Source organism: Microtus ochrogaster, chromosome 10, assembly GCF_000317375.1.
Source record: "Microtus ochrogaster isolate Prairie Vole_2 chromosome 10, MicOch1.0, whole genome shotgun sequence".
Lineage (NCBI taxonomy): Eukaryota > Metazoa > Chordata > Mammalia > Rodentia > Cricetidae > Microtus > Microtus ochrogaster.
Window position 1 is genome coordinate 1656935 of NC_022016.1, and position 24851 is coordinate 1681785.

A 24851-nucleotide genomic window follows, 5' to 3' on the forward strand; every position below is an offset into this window, starting at 1 on the left:
AAAAAAAAAAAAAAAAGAAAGAAAAAAGAAAGGAAATGAATCACTAATCCACGTCCCAGCCTATGCTGTCAACATTCTCTGACTCTTGTAAGTGATGGTAAATGAACCTGTTCTATCTTGCCCACTCTCATTGTGCCGCATATTCTGCCCAGCAGCTCCCATGTACCCTTCCCCAACATGAAGTCCTCTCTCCCCTCTGTCAGGGCACTTTCCCCTCTGCTTCCTCTTTCCTGGGCCTTGCCCTCCTTCACACCACTTCCCTTCTGGGTCCTGGTGCTGTGTCATTAATGCTCCCTTTGATACAGCCCACAACCTCATGATTATTCCAAGCTCAGGAGACGCAGGTGCCATGCAGCCTGCTAATGTGTCTCAGAGGGCCTCTGTCCCCAATCCCTCCTCCCTGACAAGGCTGGAATCCTAATTCCCCAGCAGCCCCCTTGCTTGTAGCAGCATCACCAGGAACTTTCATCTTTTTATTTTCCTCACCGAGGATTCTGAGAGTTCCACCACAATGAAGCATTGATAGGAGGAGCGGGGGCTGTGATCCCTACAAAGGGTCCCAAAGATGAGACACGAGAAAGGGGGCGCTCTACGGGGTTATAGAATGCCTTGCAGATGGGAACAGAGGCGATCTAAATGGGGTACTGTGCTGTCACTTGGAGAGGGAGTGACAGGGGCAAGTGTGGGCCATTTGAAAGAAGCATTTTGTCAGATGTAACCACGCAATCGCAGCCGCGTGGAGAGCCCCTGCAGCTCGCAAAAAATATCAGATGACTCATACGCCAATATTCAGTCAATGTTCTGATTTGGGAAGTGAGAGCCACACAGCTCATTATGATTCTTGCTTCGTTTCCTGAAAGCTGGGCCTGCTGCTCTCCAGGCTGTAATAGGATTGGTCTCACGAAGCAAAGACCAGAGAGGCCTGCGGCTGTGTGGGCGGATGGTATGGAAAACTAATACTGCACTCTTGTGGGAAAGGGAGAAGTTTGTTTTCTTCTTTTATTTCTTTTCGTTAATAAAACATAAGAAGAAAAATATTAATATTCTTTGTTCGTTCATTCAGCAAACATTTGTAAAGCTATCTATAGTGTGTGCTAGTTGCTGGGGGAAGATGGGTCCCACCTGCCAAACCTGAGGAGCTGGAGGAGAAAGGAGAAAAATGAGGCAGAGTTTAAGTGCAATATCTTGGGGTGTTGTGAGGGAGGTTTCATTACCAGGTGGGGATGGTTCTATGGATTAAATAGGTAGACAGTTTCAGGAAGCTAATTATTCCACCATTTTTCTCAGCCGATAAGCAACTTCTTTAAAGCCTAAGTCAGTCCAGCAGCCATTTCAACAGTATCCATTTTCAAATAACTCTAACAAAATGGCTTCCTTTAGACTTCAGAGCATCCCAGAGAGTGCCTCAGGACCTTCAAAAGAAGAATTATTCTTTGAGATATGAGCACTGTATATTATTACTTTTTGTTTTTTGTAATTGCTGTATGCTAGACTTTTCTCAGCACTTTAAATATATCATCTGAGCAATTCTCGTAGAAGACTCTTGAGACAGACTTTATTATCTTCATTTTAGCAAAGAAGGGCAAGGATTCAAGAGATGCAATGACTCAGTCCTAGGATAGATTTCATTTTTTTGTTGTTGTTTCCTTTTCTTTTTCTTTTTGTCTTTTGTTTGTTTGTTTCGTTTTTTTTTTTTTCCTCTGACTTCAGTTTTGCTTGAACCAACAACATCTTCAGCTTTAGTTTCTACTGTCTCCCCAATGACGTGGGGGTTTATGATTTGGTGATTGTAAGTTAGGACTACCAGTGATAGGGCAGACAGTTTGCTAACATATTCCAGCACAGGATGCTGGATTCAGATGAGCGTCTCTTTACAGCTTCATAGAACTGGAAGATATGAAATATGGACTTCATTATCACTACTATCACAACCCTTTCATGTAGTCTTAAGAGAGGATTTTAATTTTTCCCTTTAAATTTTGGTTTGTTTTTCTTTTTTTTTGTTTTTTTTTTTGTTTTTCGAGACAGGGTTTCTCTGTGGTTTTGGAGCCTGTCTAGGAACTAGCTCTTGTAGACCAGGCTGCTCTCGAACTCACAGAGATCCGCCTTCCTCTGCCTCCCGAGCGCTGGGATTAAAGGCGTGCACCACCACTGCCCGGCTCCCTGTAAATTTAATTGACAGATAATGCCCAAAGCAAAGTGAATGTGTCTGGAGACTTCCCCTCTCACTGGTCATATGATTTTAAGTCTATCATTTAGCCTTGCAGCTTCTGTGGTCATGCTTGTAAAACAAACGGAAATCAAGAGCTGAGTTTTGTTGAACACTTAATACCTACCAAATTCAGAGCTAGATTTTACATTAAAAAAATCATGTAAGCTGGGCAGTGGTGGTGCACTCCTTTAATCCCAGCACTCGGGAGGCAGAGGCAGGTGGATCTCTGGGAGTTCGAGGCCAGCCTGGTCTACAAGAGCTAGTTCCGGGACAGGCACCAAAGCTACAGAGAAACCCTGTCTCAAAAAAAAAAAAAAAAAAATCATGTGACTTTTTAATCTGTTTTAATTGTTCTTATTGTGCTGTACATTTTCCCCCACTCTCCTCCCTTCCTTCACTTCTCCCCTTCTACCTTGTCTCGTGACCCCCTACACTCCCAATTTACTCAGGAGATCTTCTCTTTTTCCAGTTCCCATGTAAATTATATCTGTGTAGGTCTCTCAGTATCCTCATTGTTGTCCAGGTTCTCTGGGATTGTGAACTGTAGGCTGATTTCTCTTTGCTTTATGCCTAAAATCCAGTTATGAGTGAGTACATAATATATTTGTCCTTCAAAGTCTGGGCTACTTCACTCAATGTGGTTTTTTTTTTTCTAGATTTATTCATTTGACTGAAAATTTCAAGATGTCATTTTTTTTTACCCGAGTAGTACTCCATTGTGTCAATGTACCACATTTTCTTTATCCATTCTTCGGTTGAGGGATATCTCAGTTGTTTCCAGGTTTTAGCTATTATTAACAATGCTGCTACAAAAATAGTTGAGCACATGTCCTTGTGTTATGGTTGAACATCCTTTGGATATATACCCAAAAGTGCTTTTTCTGGGTCCTGAGGTAGATTGTTTCCTAATTTTCTCAGAAATTGCCATACTGATTTCCAAAGTAGCTGTACAAGTTTGCTCTCCCGTTAGCAATGGAGAAGTGTTCCCCTTACCTCACATCCTCTCCAGCATAAGTTGTCATCAGTGTTTTTGATTTTGGTCACTATGACAGGTGTAAGATGGAATCTCATGTAATCTTTATAACAGCCCTGTGTGGCAGAAGTGAGTGGGAAGGCTAAAGAAACTGTCCATGTCCTCTGTTCATGTATAGAGGAGCCAAAATTTCATGAAATCTCTGGTGATACTTGAATCTCAAGTCATTGTCTGGGTGTTGGTAGGTACAAGTGAGAAGCTGCGAGTAGAAATGCCCTGTGCAGGATAAAACTGCTACGCAGATATATAGAACTATTCAGAACATGAAAGACAGCAAGAGATGACTTCCATAGGAATTAAAATGAAAAAATGAGAGGCCTCTGGACTGACTGCCTTGCATATTTTTATGTATTCTTACGCTAATTCTCATTGGCTCACAGATCTGTCATCATTGAAATATATATATATATATTTGTATATATATGTATATAGTATCATTCACAGAGTGGGAAAGCAGTAATCAGGAGATCTAGAGATACAGTTTGCCATAGAAATGCCTCACAATTAAGAATTTAGAACTCTGGACACCCGAGGAACATATACCTTTATTGCATGTTATGTAAAGGCACTGTGAGAATCATGACAGGTGATTAGTATGTTTGTATGGAAGCGCTCATGAATTCTGGAATATGATGCAATTAAGCTTCTTCATGTTGTTGCTAGCAGGGTTGGGTATCGCATAACCTCATTAAAGAAAGGCGGGGAGAGTACTAAATCCTCTGATGCTTACATAAAAAAATAATGACCCTCAAATCTTTCCAATGGATTTTTTGTTCATGATTTGTTTTCATCCAGAAAGTGTTTTCATGTTTAGACACTACATTTCCTAAACCAAATTGCTCAGTGTTTATTGCATAGTGCAATGTACAGAAGTGGATGGAGACCCCAAATTTAGTCTAACCCCTCTTCTTTAAAGATGTCCTCAGAGAATGTTAGAGAGGCAAAGTACAAAGTGATACAACTGCTTTCTGGCAGTATGCAGAATAGCAATGTATTTATCAATCACTCTAAGCCCCTTACTTATTCATTGGGAGGCTCCAACTTGCATGGTCAGTTGTGTAACTTCATTCATTATAGCTAACATTTTTCATTTTCCTTCTTTTTCACAGGACAATTCAGCAGTGGCTTGCACGGGTCCAGTCACTTCTCTACTGCAATGAGAATGGCTTCTGGGGAACCTTCCTGGAGAGCCAGAGGAGTTGTGTGTGCCATGGTAGTACCACACTGTGCCAGCGCCCGATCCCATGCATCATAGGTGGGAACAACAGCTGTGCCATGTGCAGCCTGGCAAACATCTCACTCTGTGGCTCTTGCAATAAGGGCTACAAGCTATACAGAGGCCGCTGCGAACCACAGAATGTGGATTCTGAGAGGAGCGAGCAGTTCATTAGCTTTGAGACCGACCTGGATTTCCAGGACTTGGAATTGAAGTACCTGTTGCAGAAGATGGACTCACGCCTCTATGTTCACACTACCTTCATCAGCAATGAGATTCGCCTTGATACATTCTTTGACCCTCGGTGGCGCAAGCGCATGTCCCTCACTCTCAAGAGCAACAAGAACCGCATGGACTTCATCCACATGGTGATTGGCATGTCCATGCGTATCTGTCAGATGCGCAACAGCAGCCTGGACCCCATGTTCTTTGTCTATGTCAATCCTTTCAGCGGCAGCCATTCAGAGGGCTGGAACATGCCCTTTGGGGAATTTGGCTACCCACGTTGGGAGAAGATCCGTCTGCAAAACAGCCAATGCTACAACTGGACTCTCTTGCTGGGCAATCGGTGGAAAACTTTTTTTGAGACTGTCCATATTTACCTGCGTAGTCGGACTCGGCTACCTACCCTACGTAATGAGACCGGCCAGGGCCCCGTGGACCTGTCGGATCCCTCCAAGAGGCAATTCTACATTAAGATATCCGATGTGCAGGTGTTCGGGTACAGCCTGAGGTTCAATGCTGACCTCCTTAGAAGTGCCGTGCAACAAGTGAATCAGTCCTACACACAGGGTGGTCAATTCTATTCCTCTTCATCTGTGATGCTCCTCATGTTGGACATTCGGGACCGAATAAATCGTCTGGCCCCTCCAGTGGCTCCAGGAAAGCCCCAGCTGGACTTGTTTTCCTGTATGCTGAAGCACCGCCTGAAGCTAACTAACAGTGAGATTATCAGGGTGAACCATGCCTTGGACCTCTACAACACTGAGATCCTAAAACAGTCCGACCAGATGACAGCCAAACTCTGCTAACTGGGGACCCTTCGTCGTGGACTTTCCCTTCTGTTGTACACACAACAGAATAAAACAAATCAAAACAAAATAAAACACACACACAAACACAATTTGTAAAATGTAATTAATATTCAAAAGAAAGGAGGAAAAAATCTTCAATTGTTGGAAACTGAAGTGTTCTAGCAACTGTATAAAACTGTGGGGGCATGTCTGTTACTACTATATTCTGTCATGAAGAAGGGTCTCAGACTTTTGTAGAGCTTGGAGATGGTGACTTCTTGGGCCTCAGGTGCTGTGTGGAGGGGGGAGAAGGGAAGAGCATATGCAATGAATTGTAAAGACCTCTGCTGTGCAGGTGCTAAGATTAAACACTAAAAGAGAAAGAAAGAGATCTATGTAATGTACCTCTGACACTGCCATTTTTCCTTGTGAGAGGAAATGGACGTAGATAAAGAAGATATTTCTTCTGTTAAGAGTTCTTCCCTCTTTATGCTTAATTCTTTGTGTTTCTTTTGATGCTTCGATGTGGTTGGGGGTTGCAAGAGCATTGCAGTCTTGGAAAGTCTATATGGCTTCTTTACTTCTAAATAAATGGAAGCTAATGGAAGCTGGCTACTAGGTGGGGCCGGGAGAACAGGAACTGGCACAGTTCTAGAAGAGTGAATAACCTTAGATACTAGCCTTTCAAACCAAATAGTTTAGAAATTAGGGCCAAAGGGAGGTAGCATTCTCATGAATACACCCGTAATAATTGCCCCAACATGGGTTTGAATCTGACCTTCTGGTTCACTAGGCAGCACCACTTCTTTCTAAGCACTCTGAACACTGGCTTTATGCTTCAAATGTCTTTACTAAAGGGGAAAAGATTTCTCTATCCAAGATTGTGTTTGATAGTTGTTTTGCTTGCATAGAGAAACAGTTTTCCACCTGCTTTCTCTAAAAAGAGATATAGTACCATATTGTTCAGAAATGTTTTCCCTATTAAGGATGGTTTTAATTTGACTATAGCCAGTGACCAAGTAATAACACTTACAATCATAATATTAATGATAATGTAAATTTTAGTGTTGTATTAGATTATGAAAGGCTCCTCAAATACTTTTTAATTACTGTTGGAATAACTTTAATACACATGAGCACATGTGCACCTGCATCACCCTCCTGCCACACATGTATGCTCAGTAGAAACACTGTCACTTCTCGGGAGCGACTTGGGTAGAATGAGAAACACAAAAATGCATGCTCTTCTCAAAACACTTCTGCGGAAAATTTATGCAGACCTTGCTTAGTAGCCTTAGGAGATCAGCATTTGCTTTTTCACTAGGTGGTATCTGCGAAAGGCACTTGTTTGCAATCTAGATAGTCATTTGTGCATTGGGAGTGAAATACAGAATCGTGAAAGTATGCAGTTGAGAATAGAAGCATTCTGGTCTAAGTCATCACTGTTCACTGCTTGCTTGCCTGGACAGGAAACTGCTTAGTTCTGTTTTCTATTTTCCTTGACTGCTGCTCTCACCAAAGGGAAGCAATAATTTTCATTTCAGCTTATGTTACAAAAACTATCTAATAATTAGATATCACTTCATACTTCGCACATCCCTCATACCAGCCCATGCTGGCTTTAGTTCTATTACGTGCATTTGTCTTTCATGTTATCTTCTCCACAGTCTAGATGTTACCAGTACACCATAGGAATCCCATTATTGATACCTTAAAGTGAAAAATGGGGGCTTCAGTGTACAAAAGAAAAATTTCCTGACTTTTTAAACAAGGCTGAGGGGCGAAAGATTATTTTTTCCTAAAACTGTAAATTAAAATTTAAATATTCTCATTTTTGGTTTGAATTAGCATGCATTTACATTTTGTGCTGACTAAAACATGCTTGCATAGGTTTTTGGATCTCAGATGTTGAAATCTTCAGTATTCATTTAGTTTGGAAATCCTTTATGTAAGGAATCACATTACCAAATATTCCCAGAGCATAAGCAGATGAAGAACTCATCAAACAATGTCGAAGTGTCTAATAAATGAGTGGAGAATGTCAGAAATACAAATATTGAGAGAAAATGGTCCATGGTTTGTGCCACTTAAATAGTAATTAAGAAGACATACATGTAAACCAATGTTTAAATATATATTTAAATATATATTATATATAATATTTATTATATATAAATATTCAGGACACACACACACCAAGATGAGTGTCATTATAGAGGTGGGCATAGGGAGAAGATCCTGAGGAAGCTATAATATGCTTGGCAGTTTGAGAAGAAGGACTCTTAGAAGGGATAGGTTCATTATCAACGTTGGAAAAGGATTAGAACTTAGACAAGTAGAAGAAACATGATGACCAAAGAAAGGGTGAAAACAAAATACAAATATATAAATTCAACTTCTAGAAACCATTTAGGGACTAGCCATAACAACTTTTTAAAGTGTCATTGTTGAATGGATATATTATCTAAAGGAGTGAGAAGGCTGGATCTTTAGGAGAAATAGAAACAGCCATCCACAATGTTCATGACTGAAACAATTTTTCAGACAGATTACATTCCATTCATTTTCTTTTTTTACTTATCTCCAACTTCCAAAGACTTCCCTCTAACTTCTAACTGAAGCCTCCTTGCAAGGTGAAGACCTTGGAAGATTGCTAGGTAGTCCTCATCTTCACAACAGTGCTGTCTCATACTTATCAAAATGACATAAGGACCTTCAATCTGAAGTCCTTATCAGTCTTTTCCAATGGTATGTGTAGGAAAGGCCACTCCCCCTTCACCTTGAAAATATTGAGTCAGTCATTTCATCTTTGAGATACACATAGTGCATGTTGAGAAATTATGGAAATATAGAAACTTTCAAGAAGAAAAACTAAATCACTAGAATATAGTCTAAGGTGAGAGAAAAATAATTTGTACTTATGGAACACAAAAATTCTGAAGAGTTCCATTGTCTCTTGCTTCAGTCTGACTCTGAGCCCTTTGAACTACAGTGACTGTTTCTAACTGTGAGAAAGAGAATCCTGAAGCCTTTGAGTGGGATTTTAATTCAATTAGATCCTTACCAGTTTGATGCAGCAACTGAAGACCTACAGTCTCTTATTAATATGCTGATGCTAAGACACAAGAGTGAACAGAATGCCCATTTGGATAAGGCTTGGCAGCAAAGCATGTCATCACCATGGAAACCACAGAAAGCCATTAATTAGCTATCAAGTAAAATCATTGGAAAATTCTAGACCATTGTATAGTTGCCCTCTTTAAAGTAGAGGGCAAGGAGAGACTTGCATTTAACGTAAGGCTCTCTTCAGAGATTAAAATTATAGTTACACAGAGACTACAAACTTTCAATGTGGAAGAAATGTTAGTATGTAGAAACAATGAACACAGTAACAATGAGATGAGGTTATTCTAGTGCAAAAGTATAATTTTTGATATTGAGTTTTTTTCTTGGCTTTTCTAAACTAAATAAAATATCTTAATGATAAGAAATTTAACCTATTAATGATTTTGTGAGAAGAAAATGATCATAATAAAAATATGGATCCACTAGATGGTGATAAATGATCAAGAGAAGATATCACAGCATCAAAGGGCAGAGGAGTGATCTACTGTTAATGGAATAGATGCAGGACATATCATTTGCCAGTTAATAGAGGGAGAAAGCAAATATTAAGGTGGTAAAAGAGAAAATTTAAAAAGTCAGACAAACACACAGCAACAAAAAGTTTTTATCTAGATAACCACAATAACTCTAACTGGACAAAATTGATACTTTAAAAAGCAGTTTGTGAGGTTGCAAGTTATTGGTTAAAAATAAACATAAATAAGTTTTGAAGATAACAGAATGAGTGCAGATATGCTAGAAAAATATCAAAATAAAACAGATGCTCCATTGTTAATGGCTTTAAAGAGAATTCAAAGATTAAAATAATCACTTTATTAAGAATAAACAGACAAATACATAAAAATAAGATGCTTAATATTAAATGAGTATTTAAAGATTTTTCAAATTTCAGCAATAAAGAATCATTGAAAATATTATTTTATCAGTTTTTTTACTGACTGTGAGCATAGTGCCCTTTTCATTATCTCAAAATTAAAGATCACCGATGCTAATTACCTAATCAATTCAAGAATCTGTCTTGTGAAATTTTAACTAGTGGGTTACTGAAACAACAGTCATGTGGTTTATAAGCATTCTTTATACTCTCCACTGCCCTGTTCCTCTCTACCTTCTTCTTCTTCTTCTTCTTCTTCTTCTTCTTCTTCTTCTTCTTCTTCTTCTTCTTCTTCTTCTTCTTCATCATCATCATCATCATCATCAAATTTGTATTCCAAGGATTTCTTACTAGGGATCAGCCAAATTTTTGGATGCTGCCAGTGATCTCAGGCCGAGTTGAGGTCATTTCTTCCTTCCTTGTATATAGTATCCGAAGCTACAGATTTATCAACCTAAAAGTCCTGGAGGGAAGTGGCTGTCTGTGTGCCCTTTACTATTCTGACAATCATTCATTATGTTCCAGAACCTTCAGCATGCTGAGTCAATTTTATGGTACCCAAAGCTGGCTTATAACAATCTTTCCTACTCAGTAAGCTTACAGATAAAGAGAGATGAAAGGATGAAATGGGATAGAGACCAACCAAGGATAAGGATGTCACCTTACTTTTCTCATATAGACTTAGTAAATGCTTGTAGAATTGACAACAAACAAAATAACTCTTGTCTTTAAAAGATGTAAAAGCTTTGGTCCTTTTCTAATAAAAATGTACCTTAATATACACTTTATAGCAACATTTCCATGATCCCTTAACAGTTTCTCTTGAACATTCTGAAATGTTGCAAAACTTGAGTAAGTACATCTGATGAACATTACACTACCAATTTGGTTTTCCTTTGGCTGAAGCACAATTTGTTCTAAGACATCATTCCAAGTCCATGTAATTTATGTGGCATCATCTTGCCTCTACCATGGCTTACTGAAGTATGGACCAGTTGATAGTAATTGTAGTATGATTAATTTAATGAAAATCAACATATTCTAGATCCAAATGTATTATATTAATTTGTGCTTTGTAAGTACTAACTAAATAAAGGGCTATTACACCAAACATCAGTGAGTTTGGGAAGAGGATGAGAAATAAAGATTTGATATTTGGATCAGAGGCAGAACCTAACTCATTAGTCAAGTAGAAGGGAGGACATGAACTTTCATGGGAGAGTGCTAAAAATGCAAGGGAAAGCCTTTCTTTCTCTAAGAAGTCAATGGATGCCATGGATTACAGGTGAGCTTCACCCTGAGTTAGTATCTAATCTTCAAAGCCCAAATTCCTTGCTTGGAAGACATCCTCAAGTGCTCTTTTCCCTAGGGAATACAATCTGCGTTATTGCTAAAGCTCTCTAGTCTTAGTCAAACTTATATGGAACCATTCCCGTCAAAGGTAAAAAAGGCTTTGGTAAAAATTAGACACAGGGCTTGAGTGGAAGAATTGCTGGTCTGAAAGCCTAAATTTTGGTGTTGCTGTTATGAAAAAATGTCTGAGTTCTCTCAGTCTAGTCATTCCTACAAGTGTTGGGCAGCAAGAGAAAATTGATCTGACTTTATCACACACCTGTGTAAGTGAGAAAATTATAATGTTCTTATAAATTAGAGGATGATTATAAACACTGCCAAGCATTGGCTAATTATATGATATTATCACATAGTACATAATTATCAATTAATAATAATGTCACCTGATATTTTGTTACTGCACAGAAAGATTCCAAGCTTACGGTTTTTATGTTATTAATAGATCTTCTGGGGTTATCAAGTGCCTACAAAACCAGAAACAGAATTTGTATTTTGTGATTTCCAGGTTAGTGATTTTTACCAACAATTTGACAATGTAGCTAACATGAGCAAAATAACACAGGTTTCAGAAACGTAGATCGATGTGCTAACTTAGAGTTGAAAGACAGACCTTCAGCTTTCCTATTTATTAGCTGTGGAACTTCAATGAACTATTTAATCTCTCTCTGATTCAATTTCTTCTCTGTAGAAAGGAGATTATTAATAGGTCTTCTCTAACCTGGTTGTTGAAAGAAGAAAACATTTTTAAACAGTCTGAGAAGGCCTGACAAATACAAAGCCTACCTATTTGGTGAATAAATCACACAAGTACTATTTAAATAGCATTGCATATTAAAATAATAAAAGCTGTAATCAATTCAGCTCACTCTACAGAACAGTAAGAGCTTCATGCAGGATATGTGTGTGTGTGTGTGTGTGTGTGTGTGTGTGTGTGTGTGGTGTACCCTTAAACAACTACAAAGCAATACAAAACTGTGTAATTGTTAACCTTAGAAATGTGTTTCTCATCAGTACGGAAGTTGTAAAGTCCAAGACAAGGCATAAATAAACTTGATGTCTGGTATGGTGAGGGAATGCACCTTCTAAATAGTACATCCTATATGTCATTACATGATTTGAAGAGAAAAGGAAGTTCTTGCAAGCCTCTTTTAGAAGAAAATTGATCCCATTAATGGTAATAATGGTAAGACTCTCACAAATTAACCACTTTCAATGGCCTCACATTGAGTAATCAGTTACAGTATTTCAGTTTGTTGGAGAAACATCAACATGCAGACCACAAATGCTGCTTAACTCCATAGCTTTACACACAAAGAAACTTGGTCTTAAAAAGTATTTTGCCTGTCTCTATATAATAAAGGTATTATGATCAGTCATTGTAGAAAAACATGGTTCTTAGCTATGAAAGACAACATTTATTACCTTAGTAAGTTCAAATAATAAGCACAAAAATGCAACCTAAAGGAACTGAAAAAACTGAAAGTCATGTGCACTACTTCTTTTTCACAGAAACATTAAGCCCCTTCAAAACATAAAGTCAAGTATAGCGTCAAATGCACTGACATCAGAATCATACTTCTGCAGCAGAAGCTCAGGAAGAGCAGGATATTTAGGGCAGATTTCCATCTGGAAGAGCACTCTATGGCTCACAGTCCAGATATAGTTTTTGTTCCTTCGCCAACAGCTTAGGAAACCTATACTCCGGGTAGAGCTTCTACATCCTTGGCAAAACACTATTGATATGTCTGTGGTTCTTCCCTGGGAGAGAGCAATAAGAGAGGTTGAAACGGGCAGGTTGTGAGTAGTGGCATGGGTAATTGAAGTTGGGAAATTAAAATTTTCATCTTTTTTTAAAAAATGCCATAAAAGAGAATCTTTTGGTTATTTGAACAAGGTGCACCATTTCAATATTATACATGGAGCCAGAATCAGCCTGATCCAAGGCTCCAGAACAAACACTTCAGATTCATCCTAGGCAATCAGACAGATCCAGCAGGTATCTTTAGAATGGGTGATACAGAAACAGAGATTTTTTTGTAGACAGTAGATAGGTTCTGTGAAGATATCATCATCATTCAACTCCCTGCTCGCACATTGTTTCCTGCAATAATTGGAATATCATGGTACCCAGGGTCATAGAATTACCTTTATTGTTTGTAACATATATAACCATTTCTTTCCCTTCCAAAAACAGTGAAACTTGGATAGATCAAATGCAAATTCTGTGTTACCATGTGGGTTTTGAGAGATTTCAACAATGTTGCTTGGCATATGAACACTCTTTAAAGGGGAATATAAATATCATTCCTAGCCCATTGAAATGCTTGCCACCAAGATTAATGACATAAATTTAGTGCCTTAAAACCATCTGGTAAAAAGAACATCCCACAAGCTGTCTTCTTACCTCTACATATGTGTCTTGCTGAACACATGTACATAGACATCAAATTTCATGCATGAAATACGAAGAAATAAAAATTAAGTTAAAACAAGGTAAAAGTGCTCCCAAAGCTCATAGGTACATTGTCAGTTAGGTAGGTCTCAGAAAATGGGATTCTGTACACATTGACATAAGAGGAAGACAGAAATAGAATGTTACTAAGCATCTATGCATCATATACTTGATATGCACCTTATTTATTTCTTAGAAAACTCTAAAATAGTTGTTATTATTCCCATTATACAAGTGAAGTAATCAGAGCAATCAAAATAAGGTGAGCTCAACTTTACAATTTAACATAAGCACAAAGTTCTTTGCCATAATGACTGATGCCTGAAGGGCTCAATTCATGGTAATATTCTTTGTACGTGGAAAGATAGTTCAAGGTCATTTGAACATGGGAAATGTACTTCAATATTGTCATATGTCACCTCTGCACAATAACTGCTGCCTCCCAAAATTTTCACTAGATATTTCTTTTCATGGAGTTCCTCACCACCCTTATAGGATTTAGTGCTTTTTGTGCCTGCCTAGTGTCCCCTGCTACAGAGGATAGAAATTAACCTTCATGGTTCATTTGAGTTATGCATGACTCACCCACAAGACTTGAAATCATTTTCCAATAATGTCCTTTGTCATGTATGTAGGCTCTTTCTCATACTTTCAATGAATATATATATATATATATATATATATATATATATATATATGCAGTAGTAAAGATGGCATCATGAATAAGAAACTAAATTTGTAAGAAGCCCTGAGTAACTATTCCCAGTATCCCCTCTCAACCAACCTCATACAGCCTCACCCCATTTCCAGGCAAATAGGGGTGTTGCTTAGCAACCCATCCAGAAACAGCAGAACAAATTCAGTGATGGAGCATTAATGGCTACAACTGCAATCCTACAAAGAACTGAACTTTCACTTAAAGCTCTACCTTCAGCACAAGGGACACCTGCAAATTGGAAGCACATGGAAGAAGAGTCCTCTGAGGGATAAGAATGAAGAGAAGACAAGAAAAGTAGGAAATAGCCTATCTAAATTATTGGTAAAATAAAAGGTTTTTCCCCCCTGCAAACACTGCAGAAACTTGATGTGCTCAGAGAATTGCCAACAGAATGACTTGGTGAGTCTGCTTTATTGAATTTTGACATGACAATTGAGACCAGCAGGACATAACCTGTTCTTAGTTCATGTGGGCAACTATTTCACAGCTTCAGGTCCAATTTCAAAGAAATATCTGGAAAAAATATTGTCCTCAGCAGAAACAGGAGGGGAAGGAGTTTAATTCTAAACTCACTCATTCATTGAACAGATACTTTTCAAAGCTCGTATTTTATAGAGGAAGTTAGGTAGTATCTTCAAGTGTGGTATATGTTAAGGAGAGTGAGAGTGATATGTTACTGGAGTGTACAGATATCTGAATCACAAATGATAAGGTAAGTGGAGTGAAATGAGAAGGAAAACAGTTATTGATCTTTGTACAGGCTGCTGTTTGTGCTGTGTTAAAGGTCTACCTGAGACAAGAGTGTGATAGAGAAAACAAGTGCATGCTCACCTTCCTGGACCTGGATGGAGGGGGAGGACCTTGGACTTCCCACAGGGTAGGAGATCCGGACTACTCTTCAGACTCAGAGGGAGGGGGAATGGAGTGGGGGGAGGCAGAGAGGAGTGGGGGAGGGGGAGAAGAGTGGTGGAGGGGGAGAGAAATGGGAGGAGGGGAGGAGGCAGAATTTTTTTCAATAAAAATAAATAAATAAATAAAAGGAAAAAAAGAAACTTAAGGCTGGGGATGTAGGGTAGAATCAGCAGATGGTAAGATTATTATGTGATAATGCATATTGAAACTAAAATCCTCCTATGAGGACTCCCAATTTTATCCCTAGAGAAGCTGGCAGCCATTTTAGAATTTCAAATAGACAACAAATGATCTTGTATCAAATCCAGTTGTTCTCATTATCCACTTGGTGTTTATTGCTTTCCTTGTTGCTGTGACCAAATAGATCAAGTTCATCATTTTACAGATTACTCTGAGACATCTGGTCACCTTATGTCTGACTTCAGGAAACAAGGAGCAGACAGTACATAGGTGAAACAATAAAAGTTTTGCAATGTTTTAGATGTAACAATTTATAAATTCCTTGAAAACTTTATACAATGTAATTATATAATTTTCACCTCCCATTAACTTTTACCAGATCTACTTCCACCTCCCCAACTCTTTCAAGCTGTCCATATGCTCAAGAAACATTCAGGGGAGTTTTATCACCCTGCCAGGGTCCTCTTCTTTAAAAGAAAATGACATTCCTTCCCCCACCTGAAGCCATTAATATCAGTAGCTCTTCAGCTAGGAGTTTCACAAATCTTCCTCCTATATGAGGCTGTTGACTAGTTGGTTTTGCGCAAGTCTTTTGTAGACAACTTCAGCTACTGTGAGTTCATGTCTTCTGTAGTCTTGTCATGGTCAGAAGATTATGCTTCACTTGAGTCATCTATAACCTCTCGTTATCACAATTTTTTTTGTTCCATGGTCCAAAACGGTTCATAATCCATACGGTTTTCAGTGATATAAATGTCCCCATTTTTTATTGAGAAATCACTTATTCTCGGAATTTTGGTCAGTTGTCAGATTTTTCCATCTACTTCTCAAAGGAAGTTTTCTGATGAGGTCTGTGAGTACAGGGGTACATATTTAGATGAACAATTGATAGCTTGTCCATTTGCAAAATAATAGTTAGTAGGCTTAATTTTAGGGTCTGTGGGCACTCCTAAACATGTGCTAAATTTGTAGTTTAAGACATGTGTGTCCTCTTGTGGAACAGGGGTTACCATCATGTGTCCACCCTTGCTCCATAGGACTATCTGTCCATGAAAGTCACTACTGTGGCTCACAGAGTTCATAACTGGGGAACACTTGATAGCTTTTTCCCATAGCAGCCTAAAAGGCACTCTCAGTGAAGGCTGTAAGATTTTGAAGCCCATCCTTCATTACCTACTTCCTTCGCTGAAGATCAAGTTGTTAAAGGTCTACAACATTCTAAACACATGTCTCCTTCTGGGTACTAGCTGTTAAAAACATCAACCTATGGAGAAACAGTTGCTATCCAAACCATCATATATTCTTATTATATTCAAGTGCTTGGATTCTTCTTCTAGTCTTTCACACTTCTGGGTTTGTCTTCTGTCAAGTTCTCATGTTCCCGAAGAAAGAGAACCTTTCTGTGTTATACATGTTCTCTCTCGTGTATATAGATAGATTTTCTTGTTTCGTTTCACAGTGCTGGAAGTGGAAGACAAGATCTTTCATATGATTACATGAAGCCTCTGCTTCTGATATGGGTACCCTTTCTCTTCAACTGGCTGTCATTTCAAATATAGCTTCCTGAATTTTCTTCTGACTTGTTTGTTAGGAACTGTCAATCAGAGAACTTACCCTACCACCTTGTTCTGTTTGCTACTGTCTTGTTCTGTTTGCTCTGTCTTAGGGTTTCTATGCCATGGCAGCTCTTATAAAGGAAAATATTTAATAAAGGTGGCTTGCTTACAGTTTCAGAGGTTCAGAGGTATCATCATGGTGGGATGTAGCAGCATGGAGGCAGACACGGTGCTAGAGAAGTAACAGAGACTTCTTCATCTTGTGCGGGCAACAGCACGTGATCTGAGACGTGGGATGTGGGTTGGAAACAGAAACAGAGAAAATGTAGAGCTCAACAAAAATCAAAAAAGAAAAAACAAACAAACAAAAAATACCAAAAAAATTAATGTTACCATATTATTGAATGCCTTGAGGGGTTCTTGGCTTTGCTACTTATTATAACAATAAAAATATATCCAACTCAAGAAAAAAAAGAAAGAAACTTCAAAGCCTACCTCCACAAGTGTGCATTTCCTCCAAAAATGCCATAGTTACTCCAACAAAGCCACACCTTCTAATGGTGTGACTCTCTTTGGGAGCCATTTTTTTTTTCAAACCACCACAGTCTCCAATATTGTAAGATTGAGTTATGTCACTACATTTCCCATTCTCCTAATACCAATTAAATCCTATAGCTTTCTTATCTTACTATACATTTTACCAACTATGTAGCAACCAATTAGCTCCCTTTAGCTAATTTGCCCCAATTCAAGTTTAGGCCAACTGGAAATGACATGATGCTTTAGAATAATAACCAAAACCACAAATTCTTTTTTTTTTAATATTTATTTATTTATTGTGTATACAATATTCTGTCGGTGTATGCCTGCTGGCCAGGCCATTACAGATGGTTGTGAGCCACATGTGGTTGCTGGGAACTGAACTTAGGACCTTTGGAAGAGCAGGCAATGCTCTTAACCTCTGAGCCATCTCTCCAGCCCCACAAATTCTTAATTCAACTTTCCTTGAGGGTAAATCCTGGTCTCCAACAACACTTACCTATATGAACTTTAGAAATTCAGTTCATCTCTCTGGGGCTGTCTTTATTATCCTTTGTGAAAATAATCTCACTAATCTTTAATTCTAATGTAACTCCTTATAGCAATTATGAAGATGATATCTAAAATATCACCTCATATATAGTAAAAAGAAATAAATATTATTTATTCTTCTTGTCCTCTGAAAGTTCCTTATCTACACAGATCTCCGATTTTACAGTGATTTTTCAAGATTAGAATATTTAAAAAGGTTATGCATACAAAACACTAAGAACACAGTAAAAGCAAACTAATTATAGTTTCTATAATAATTATTATTATTAATGAAGCAACATATACTAATGGAAGGATTTCTATGTCTTATTTTCCTAAATGTAGGTTCATCTTAAGTAATCAAAGAAAACCATTTAACTTGGTGTATCATCTATGGGTATTTATGTGTGAGCATATGAAAAATAAACTATTCTTTATTACATGTGTGTTTTAATGCTGTGTGCACATGTGCATATGTATGTTTACATGTGTGTAGATTCACTTGTGTGTAGGTTCACATGCACATGGATTCTGGAGGTTGATATCACATGTCTTCAATTTTTTTTCACTTTATTTACCGAGGTAAAGTTTGTTTCTGAATAAATAACTAAATAGCCCCCTTATAGAATTAGCAATTCCGTTTTGGGGATATATGTCTCTAGCCCCAACACACAGGAAATACAAGTGATTGGCCACACTCCCAAGCACAGGAATTACAGCATGTAGAGATGGTGTGACCCATCAGCCAACCTTTATGTGGATTCTCACATTTACATACTGCTGGCTAGTTTTGTGTCTCTTTGATAAGCTAAAGTCATCTGACAGGAAGGAGAAACAATTGAAAAAAATGCCTCCATAAAATTGGCCCGATATTTTTTTGTTGATTAATATTTTATATGGCCAGACATAGACTATTATAGATGGTGATACTCTTGAATCCTGAGGTGTGTAAGAAAACAAACTGAGCAAGCCACAAGGACAAGTCACAGGTAGCATTTCTTTATGGCCTCTAAATCAGTTACAGGTTCTGAGACCCTTTCCTGAGTTCCTGTCCTGACTTCCCTAGTGTACGGAAAGCCATAAGATGAAATAAATCCTATCCTCCTCAAATCATTTTTCATTATGGTGTTTTCTCATAGCTTCTAAATTAGGTCCCTTAACTAAGACACATGTCCATTGAGGCATCTACCCATTTTGCCATATCTATTCTTTAAAGGCTCTTCTCAAATTTGGAGATATAATCAGAAGCTTCTGAAACCATTCCTTTCATTTCTGAGGCCATTATATAGAAATTATCTTGAAGGCTAGAAAGTCATAGAATAGTCATCTAAAAACCAGAGAACAGTCTCAGAAGACACCTGATACGTTGTATCTTGAACTTTTAATTCACAAAATCAAAACACAGTTAATTCAAATCATTTATTTGTGATATTTGTTATACACACCTTAGAGAACTAGGCCAGTTGCAATAGAAAAAGAACTGAGTTATTGTTTTGCGAAGAGAGATCCACGGCAATTAGCATAAAGAAAGTGCTTAAGTCAAAGAAGAGGGATGATTCTTTGAGACAGGGCATGGTAGCTTGGGTTTATCATGACTATGTTGTTGGAAACTGGAATCGTATTTCCATGCAGGAAACTGAATTAATGCAACTTTGACCTTGGTATACTGAGAACAGACATTTTTATGAGACTTTGAAGTCAGTATCAGCATCCCTTTGGGAAGATGCCAAGGTAAATAAGAGAACTTTATGAATAGTTCCAACATAGGTCCTTACAAAAGCAGTAACTTTACGAGTACAAAGCATTTTTGTAAAGTGTCCAGAGATAATTATTGCATTATAGATATCAGTAGATAGATACTAGGGCCACCCATTATTTTCATAGAACTCTATATGTTAGAGATTAATGGAATTTTAAGGAAATATCAAGGGGATTTCATTAATTAACAGGTATCTTGCTAATCACAAAGGTTATAACTAGGGGCCAGAGAGGTTGTTACTCAGGAAAGTATATTCTGTACAGTCATGGGCACCTATATTTGGATCCATAGTACACATGAAAAACTGAGCATGGCAGCATAATTCTATGGCCTTAGTGAAGGTTGGAAGCTGAAGGCAGACAAGATTCTCTGAATCTATATTGGCAGAGTTCATTGGCTAGCCAGCATACTTGAATCAATGAACTTCAGTTACAGTAAAAGGCTAAGTTTTAAAAAGCAATGAGAGTATTAGAGAAAGATACAAAGTCAACCTCCTTCTTTCATGTTCACGTACACCAACATGTAGATATGTAAATAATGATATTAATGTGTACCTAATATACATATACACACATACATATACATGCACACACACATACACACACGTGCACACAATCACAAATGCTATAAATCAGAGCCAGGTGCAATTTTAAAAGAATTGAAAACTAACATTCCCAACATCTGTGTGCTATAGAATAAACTAAAGTCCATTATCGATAAGCATCTGGAGAAATTAAAGGTAACTAATAAGGTAAAGGACATATTTATTTTTGTCATATAGATCTGCTGCATCTATAGAATGAGAAGAACCCTGGATATCAGGATTGTGCTCAGTAATCACTTGCTGAGTGTTTGTGTATTTTTCCTCCAGTTGCAAATACACAGAAGCCCTGAGTTGACCAGAGATTCAGCAAAGCCCATAGAGTATATCAATAACAGAGAAATGATGGAAAACATTTGACTCCTATCCTAATCCTGAACTGAAAACCTGTGTAGACATTCAGCCTCATTTCTCTAGGCACATCTATATCAGAGTATTTCAGGATTCTGCCAATGGATGGGCACAGTGATCTAGTGTGACAAATGTTCATTGCCTCTGCCCCTGTGCAGAGGGAATTTGCCATCTTCTGTGATCATCAGGCTGGCAACATCAATCTGGAAGTGAGTTAATGACACTGACCTGAATCTGTCATATTGCAAGAAAGTCTTCATGACAGCAGGGATTTGCTGCCATATAAAGGCTCATAGTATAAGGAACTCACCTAATAAGCTGATTAAAAAATAAATTTTTGAATTCTTGAAGATATCCTTTCAGATCTGCTGTGAAGCAAAGGAAACAGAAACATCACAAAGTTAAAGCAGCACTGCCGATGTGCCAGAAATACTCCTTATCAGATGATGCAGCAACCCTTGCTGTTGTCAGGGGCAAGGCCAGACACGCACAGCCTTCTCTTTTAAATCTTTCTTTGCTCTCTTGCAAAGCCCGTGCAATAAATGAGTGAAAAGCTCACTGGTGGGCAGGGTAAAGGGTGGGCCTTCTGCTTTCTTCCCCATGAAGAAAACACAGTTTGTTTGTGTACCTGACCCTGAGTTTTATGTCTAAATTTTAACTGTCCAAAAGATCATGAAAATAAAGTATGTGTGGGCATTTTCATTGGCCAGGATAGAAAGCTGACTCTTACAATGTCTTCATCCTTGGGCCTTTGGAAAGCATGTCCAACAAAACTCTTTAAAAACCTGTTTTATGTTGTAGAAACTTTTCATTATTTTCCCCTACTATAGTAGGCACTTAGAATTGAGTTTAGATAGCTTGCTAGCTCACAGCAAGAAGAAAGATATATCCAGAAATAGTTCAGTATTTTCTCATTGACCATTGTGCTGAAAGAATATGTGGGTTGATCATATCATGAACCCTTCCAAGAACAGCTTCCTTTAGGAATGGATTTTGGCTAACACTTAGGAGATAATATCTGAGATCCTGAAATATTCTGTCTTTTAATAGAATTTTTATATGTTCATGACTTTGATTCTCAGTCAATCATTGTTTTTGTTTCTGTTCCTCAATGTTATTTCTGAACTTTTTTTTTTTTGTTCTAGAAACCAGCAGTCATTGTGACTGAAGCTAATCATGCAGCTATTGTGTGTCTGTTTAACTCATCCTCAGTGAAAATCACATGCCAATGTCCCTAGGTGGTAATATTTCCTGGTAACTGTTGAACAGTAGCTAAGGAATTGAATGTTCTTTGGAGTTCTAAAAGCATTGATCCTTGGAAGTATGCAGCTAGTCACCTTTGAACTTTGATCATGCCCACTCAAGTATTTTAATTTTTATCTTTTCCAGAAAAAAATTCAAATTGTTATAGAAGAGTGTAGCACTTTTTGAGTTTCTGCATTTATTCTAGTCAACCATAAACATTTAAGTTAAAATTGGGATCCCTTTACACAGAAATCTATTTCTCTGTACCCTCCATCTACAGCATGAGAATACCTACCCTGACAGAGATGTTTTATGAATAGGAAACTCTTTATTTCCTGAGATCAAGTGTCTTCAGGCTAGTGTTACTGGGGCTAGTGTCATTTCTGTTCAAAATTTCAGAGACTGAGTAACAGAAACCCAAACTTTGCCTGTCACATGAACTAAAGTGAGGCTGGAGTATTAGGCTGAGGTATGACTTATAATACTTGCCATTATTATTCCATAGAGAGGAATATACCCAATTGTCTAGTAAAAAAAAAAAGAATGAGAAGAAAGCAGACTGAACAAGACATGAAAATTAACGGCCTCTGTATAAGGTCCTGCCTGTTGCTGTCCTCTTTGAGCCCTTGTCCTGACTTCCTTTGATGAATAGCAACTGTGGAAGTGTAAATTGAATAAACCCTTTCCTCCCCGAAAAAAAAAAAAAAGAGTTACTCTTGATGCAATGAAACACCATGATCAAAAGCAAGTTGGGGAGGAAAGAGTTTCTTTGGCTTACACTTCCATATTTCTGTTCATCATCAAAGGAAGTCAGACTAGAACTCAAACAGGACAGGAATTTAGAGGAAGTTACTGATGCAGAGGTCAAGAAGAAGTGCTAGCTTCCTCCACTGATTTTCTCACCCAACTTTATAATAGAACCCAGGACCAACAGGCTAGTGATAACACTGTCAACAATGGGCTGGGACCTTTTTCATTGATCAGTAATATAGAAATAGCTTTATATCTCGATCTCATGGAAGCATTTCTTCAACTGAGTGCCCTTCTTCTTTAATGATTCTAGCTTGGATAAAGTGTAGTGGCTTAAATGAAGGCAGACAGGAATTATAATAATATATAGAGCATTAATTGGGAAATAGACTTACAGAACCAGAGTTTCTGTAAGTTTCCAGTGGAGAACAGGAAAGCAGAAAGGAAGGCAGGGAACACGCATGTAATCTTTACAAGTAAAAAATAGCCTCGGGGGACCCCGCCCTACAAGCAAGGTGATTGACTGGGTCTCCCCTATATCTCCCCTTTTTGTCTAAATAAGATAGAGCCAAACCAAATACAACTATATACAATAGGAACAGATAATAAATACACTAAACATTTTATTCCAAGGAGTCTAAATAATGTAGAGAGTAACTACAATTATCTAATCTTCAACTCCATCAAAGATCTGAGAAGGGAATTAATATTACTTAACAAACGAGAGATATCCAAAATGTGCAACAAATGACAGAGACAACTGACTACCTGGGCAATCACCCAAAGTCTCGTTTGCAATGTTAAGTCAACCAACTTCAGCTAAGGCCTAACATAACTGACATATCATTATTAAAGGCAAGGAACTTTCTTAGAACTATCCTACCCTATCTTGGCAAGATAAGACAATCTTGTTTCATCCATTTATGGATATTATGTATCTTTGTCAGTAGTTGAGGTATGGGTTTTTCTTAACCCAAAGGCCAGTTCTGCCAAGAAGACAAGCTCCCAGTGGAGTGTCTTTGGTGCTCAACGTTCTCTCAGGAGTAGAGTGGCGTTGCCAGGAGTGATTGTGTCTCGTTGGCACAAAATTCTAGGTTAGGTTGAAGGCCATTTTCTACAGCTCTTCGAAGAGGCTGAAGACTATACTATCTATACTAAATATAATCTCAATGTATCTAAAAAACCTGATAAACCTAAAAATAAATATGAAAAACATATAATTCTCAATACCTATCTAACTTGAAGACTAAGAGAATAAACAACTGTGCAATATATGAAGACAATGGTCTTCAACTGTAAACAATGTCATTATATATCAAATGTAAACAATGTTACTATATAAATAATATCAGAGGTATAAATGTACATTGTAATATGGTAAATGTATCAATACAATATAAGCATACTCTTATACAAAAATAGAGGTAGGAACACTCACATTCAATATTCAATATCCAATATACAGGAAACAGTACCAATACAATTTTCTAAAAACAGTAATTCATAAATACCAATCATTCAATCAAATCAGTTAATCCCCCCTTTTTTTGAAAATACTCCTAAATCCATAAAATATCTCCCCCATCCCCTCAACCCTATACTGACCACTAAAAGATGTCCCTAACCCTGAGGGCAAACTATGTTGGGAGAGGCGACATTGTTTTCTAAAATTGCTTCCAGCTGACATGGGGGCGATGTTCTTCTTAGGGGGTCCTGTGAAAGGAAATGATGGTAAAATTTCCAAATTAACCTTAGACCTAAGAAAATTTTAACTAGCCTCTGAGTGTTTTGAGAAGGTCCGGCCAGAGTGTTGTCAGAAATGTGCACCACTCGAAATTGTCTCGTGCAGTTGGTACCAAAAAACAGGTCTAATTTTAGTGCAAAAAAAAATTCATGATGTCATAATAACCAGATTGAGTTGATGTTGTGGGGCCCCATCTTCATTATGGAAACTTCAAAGATTACTGTAGGGAAATTTGTTGCTTGTTATGGGAAATTTAAACATTTACAACAGGACATATACTGACATATAAAGAAAGACACAGATATGAGGAAAGGCAAAGAAGGTTTATCAAGTATATAATTATTCTTATTCTGTCCCATTTCATGGCTCCTGACCTGAGACAGAAACTCTGAAATATCTCTCATCAACAGGCTTGGGATTGAAGACGGACTGAACCATAGTCCAAATCCAAAACCAGCTCTACATATTAATAAAGACATGTTGGATAAGACATATATATAAAAAGATTAGTACTTACAGTACATATATAATTTTATTGCCGATCCTTAGTGGGTCGTAACTTTTTTTCATCCATTAGTAATTAAACATTTAGGGTCCCTTAAATTCTTTGAAGATGAGTATTTTCCTGTGGAGATAAGAAAAGAACCCTGCCCCCAACCTATCTGTATTTCTTACCATCAGTATG

General features: G+C 37.8%; 1 protein-coding gene and 1 pseudogene across 1 annotated transcript in view; both read left to right on the forward strand.

The window, feature by feature from the left end:
* Brinp1 (BMP/retinoic acid inducible neural specific 1) overlaps positions 1 to 5949 on the forward strand; it is a 183590-nt gene extending 177641 nt beyond the window's left edge. The window contains exon 8 of the mRNA XM_005352591.2: positions 4355 to 5949. Coding sequence (XP_005352648.1) covers positions 4355 to 5492 — 1138 coding nt within the window. The 3' untranslated portion in view covers positions 5493 to 5949. The remainder of the gene's footprint in view (positions 1 to 4354) is intronic.
* A 14609-nt stretch (positions 5950 to 20558) lies between these two features.
* Positions 20559 to 24851, forward strand: part of LOC101996877 — a 25949-nt pseudogene continuing 21656 nt past the window's right edge.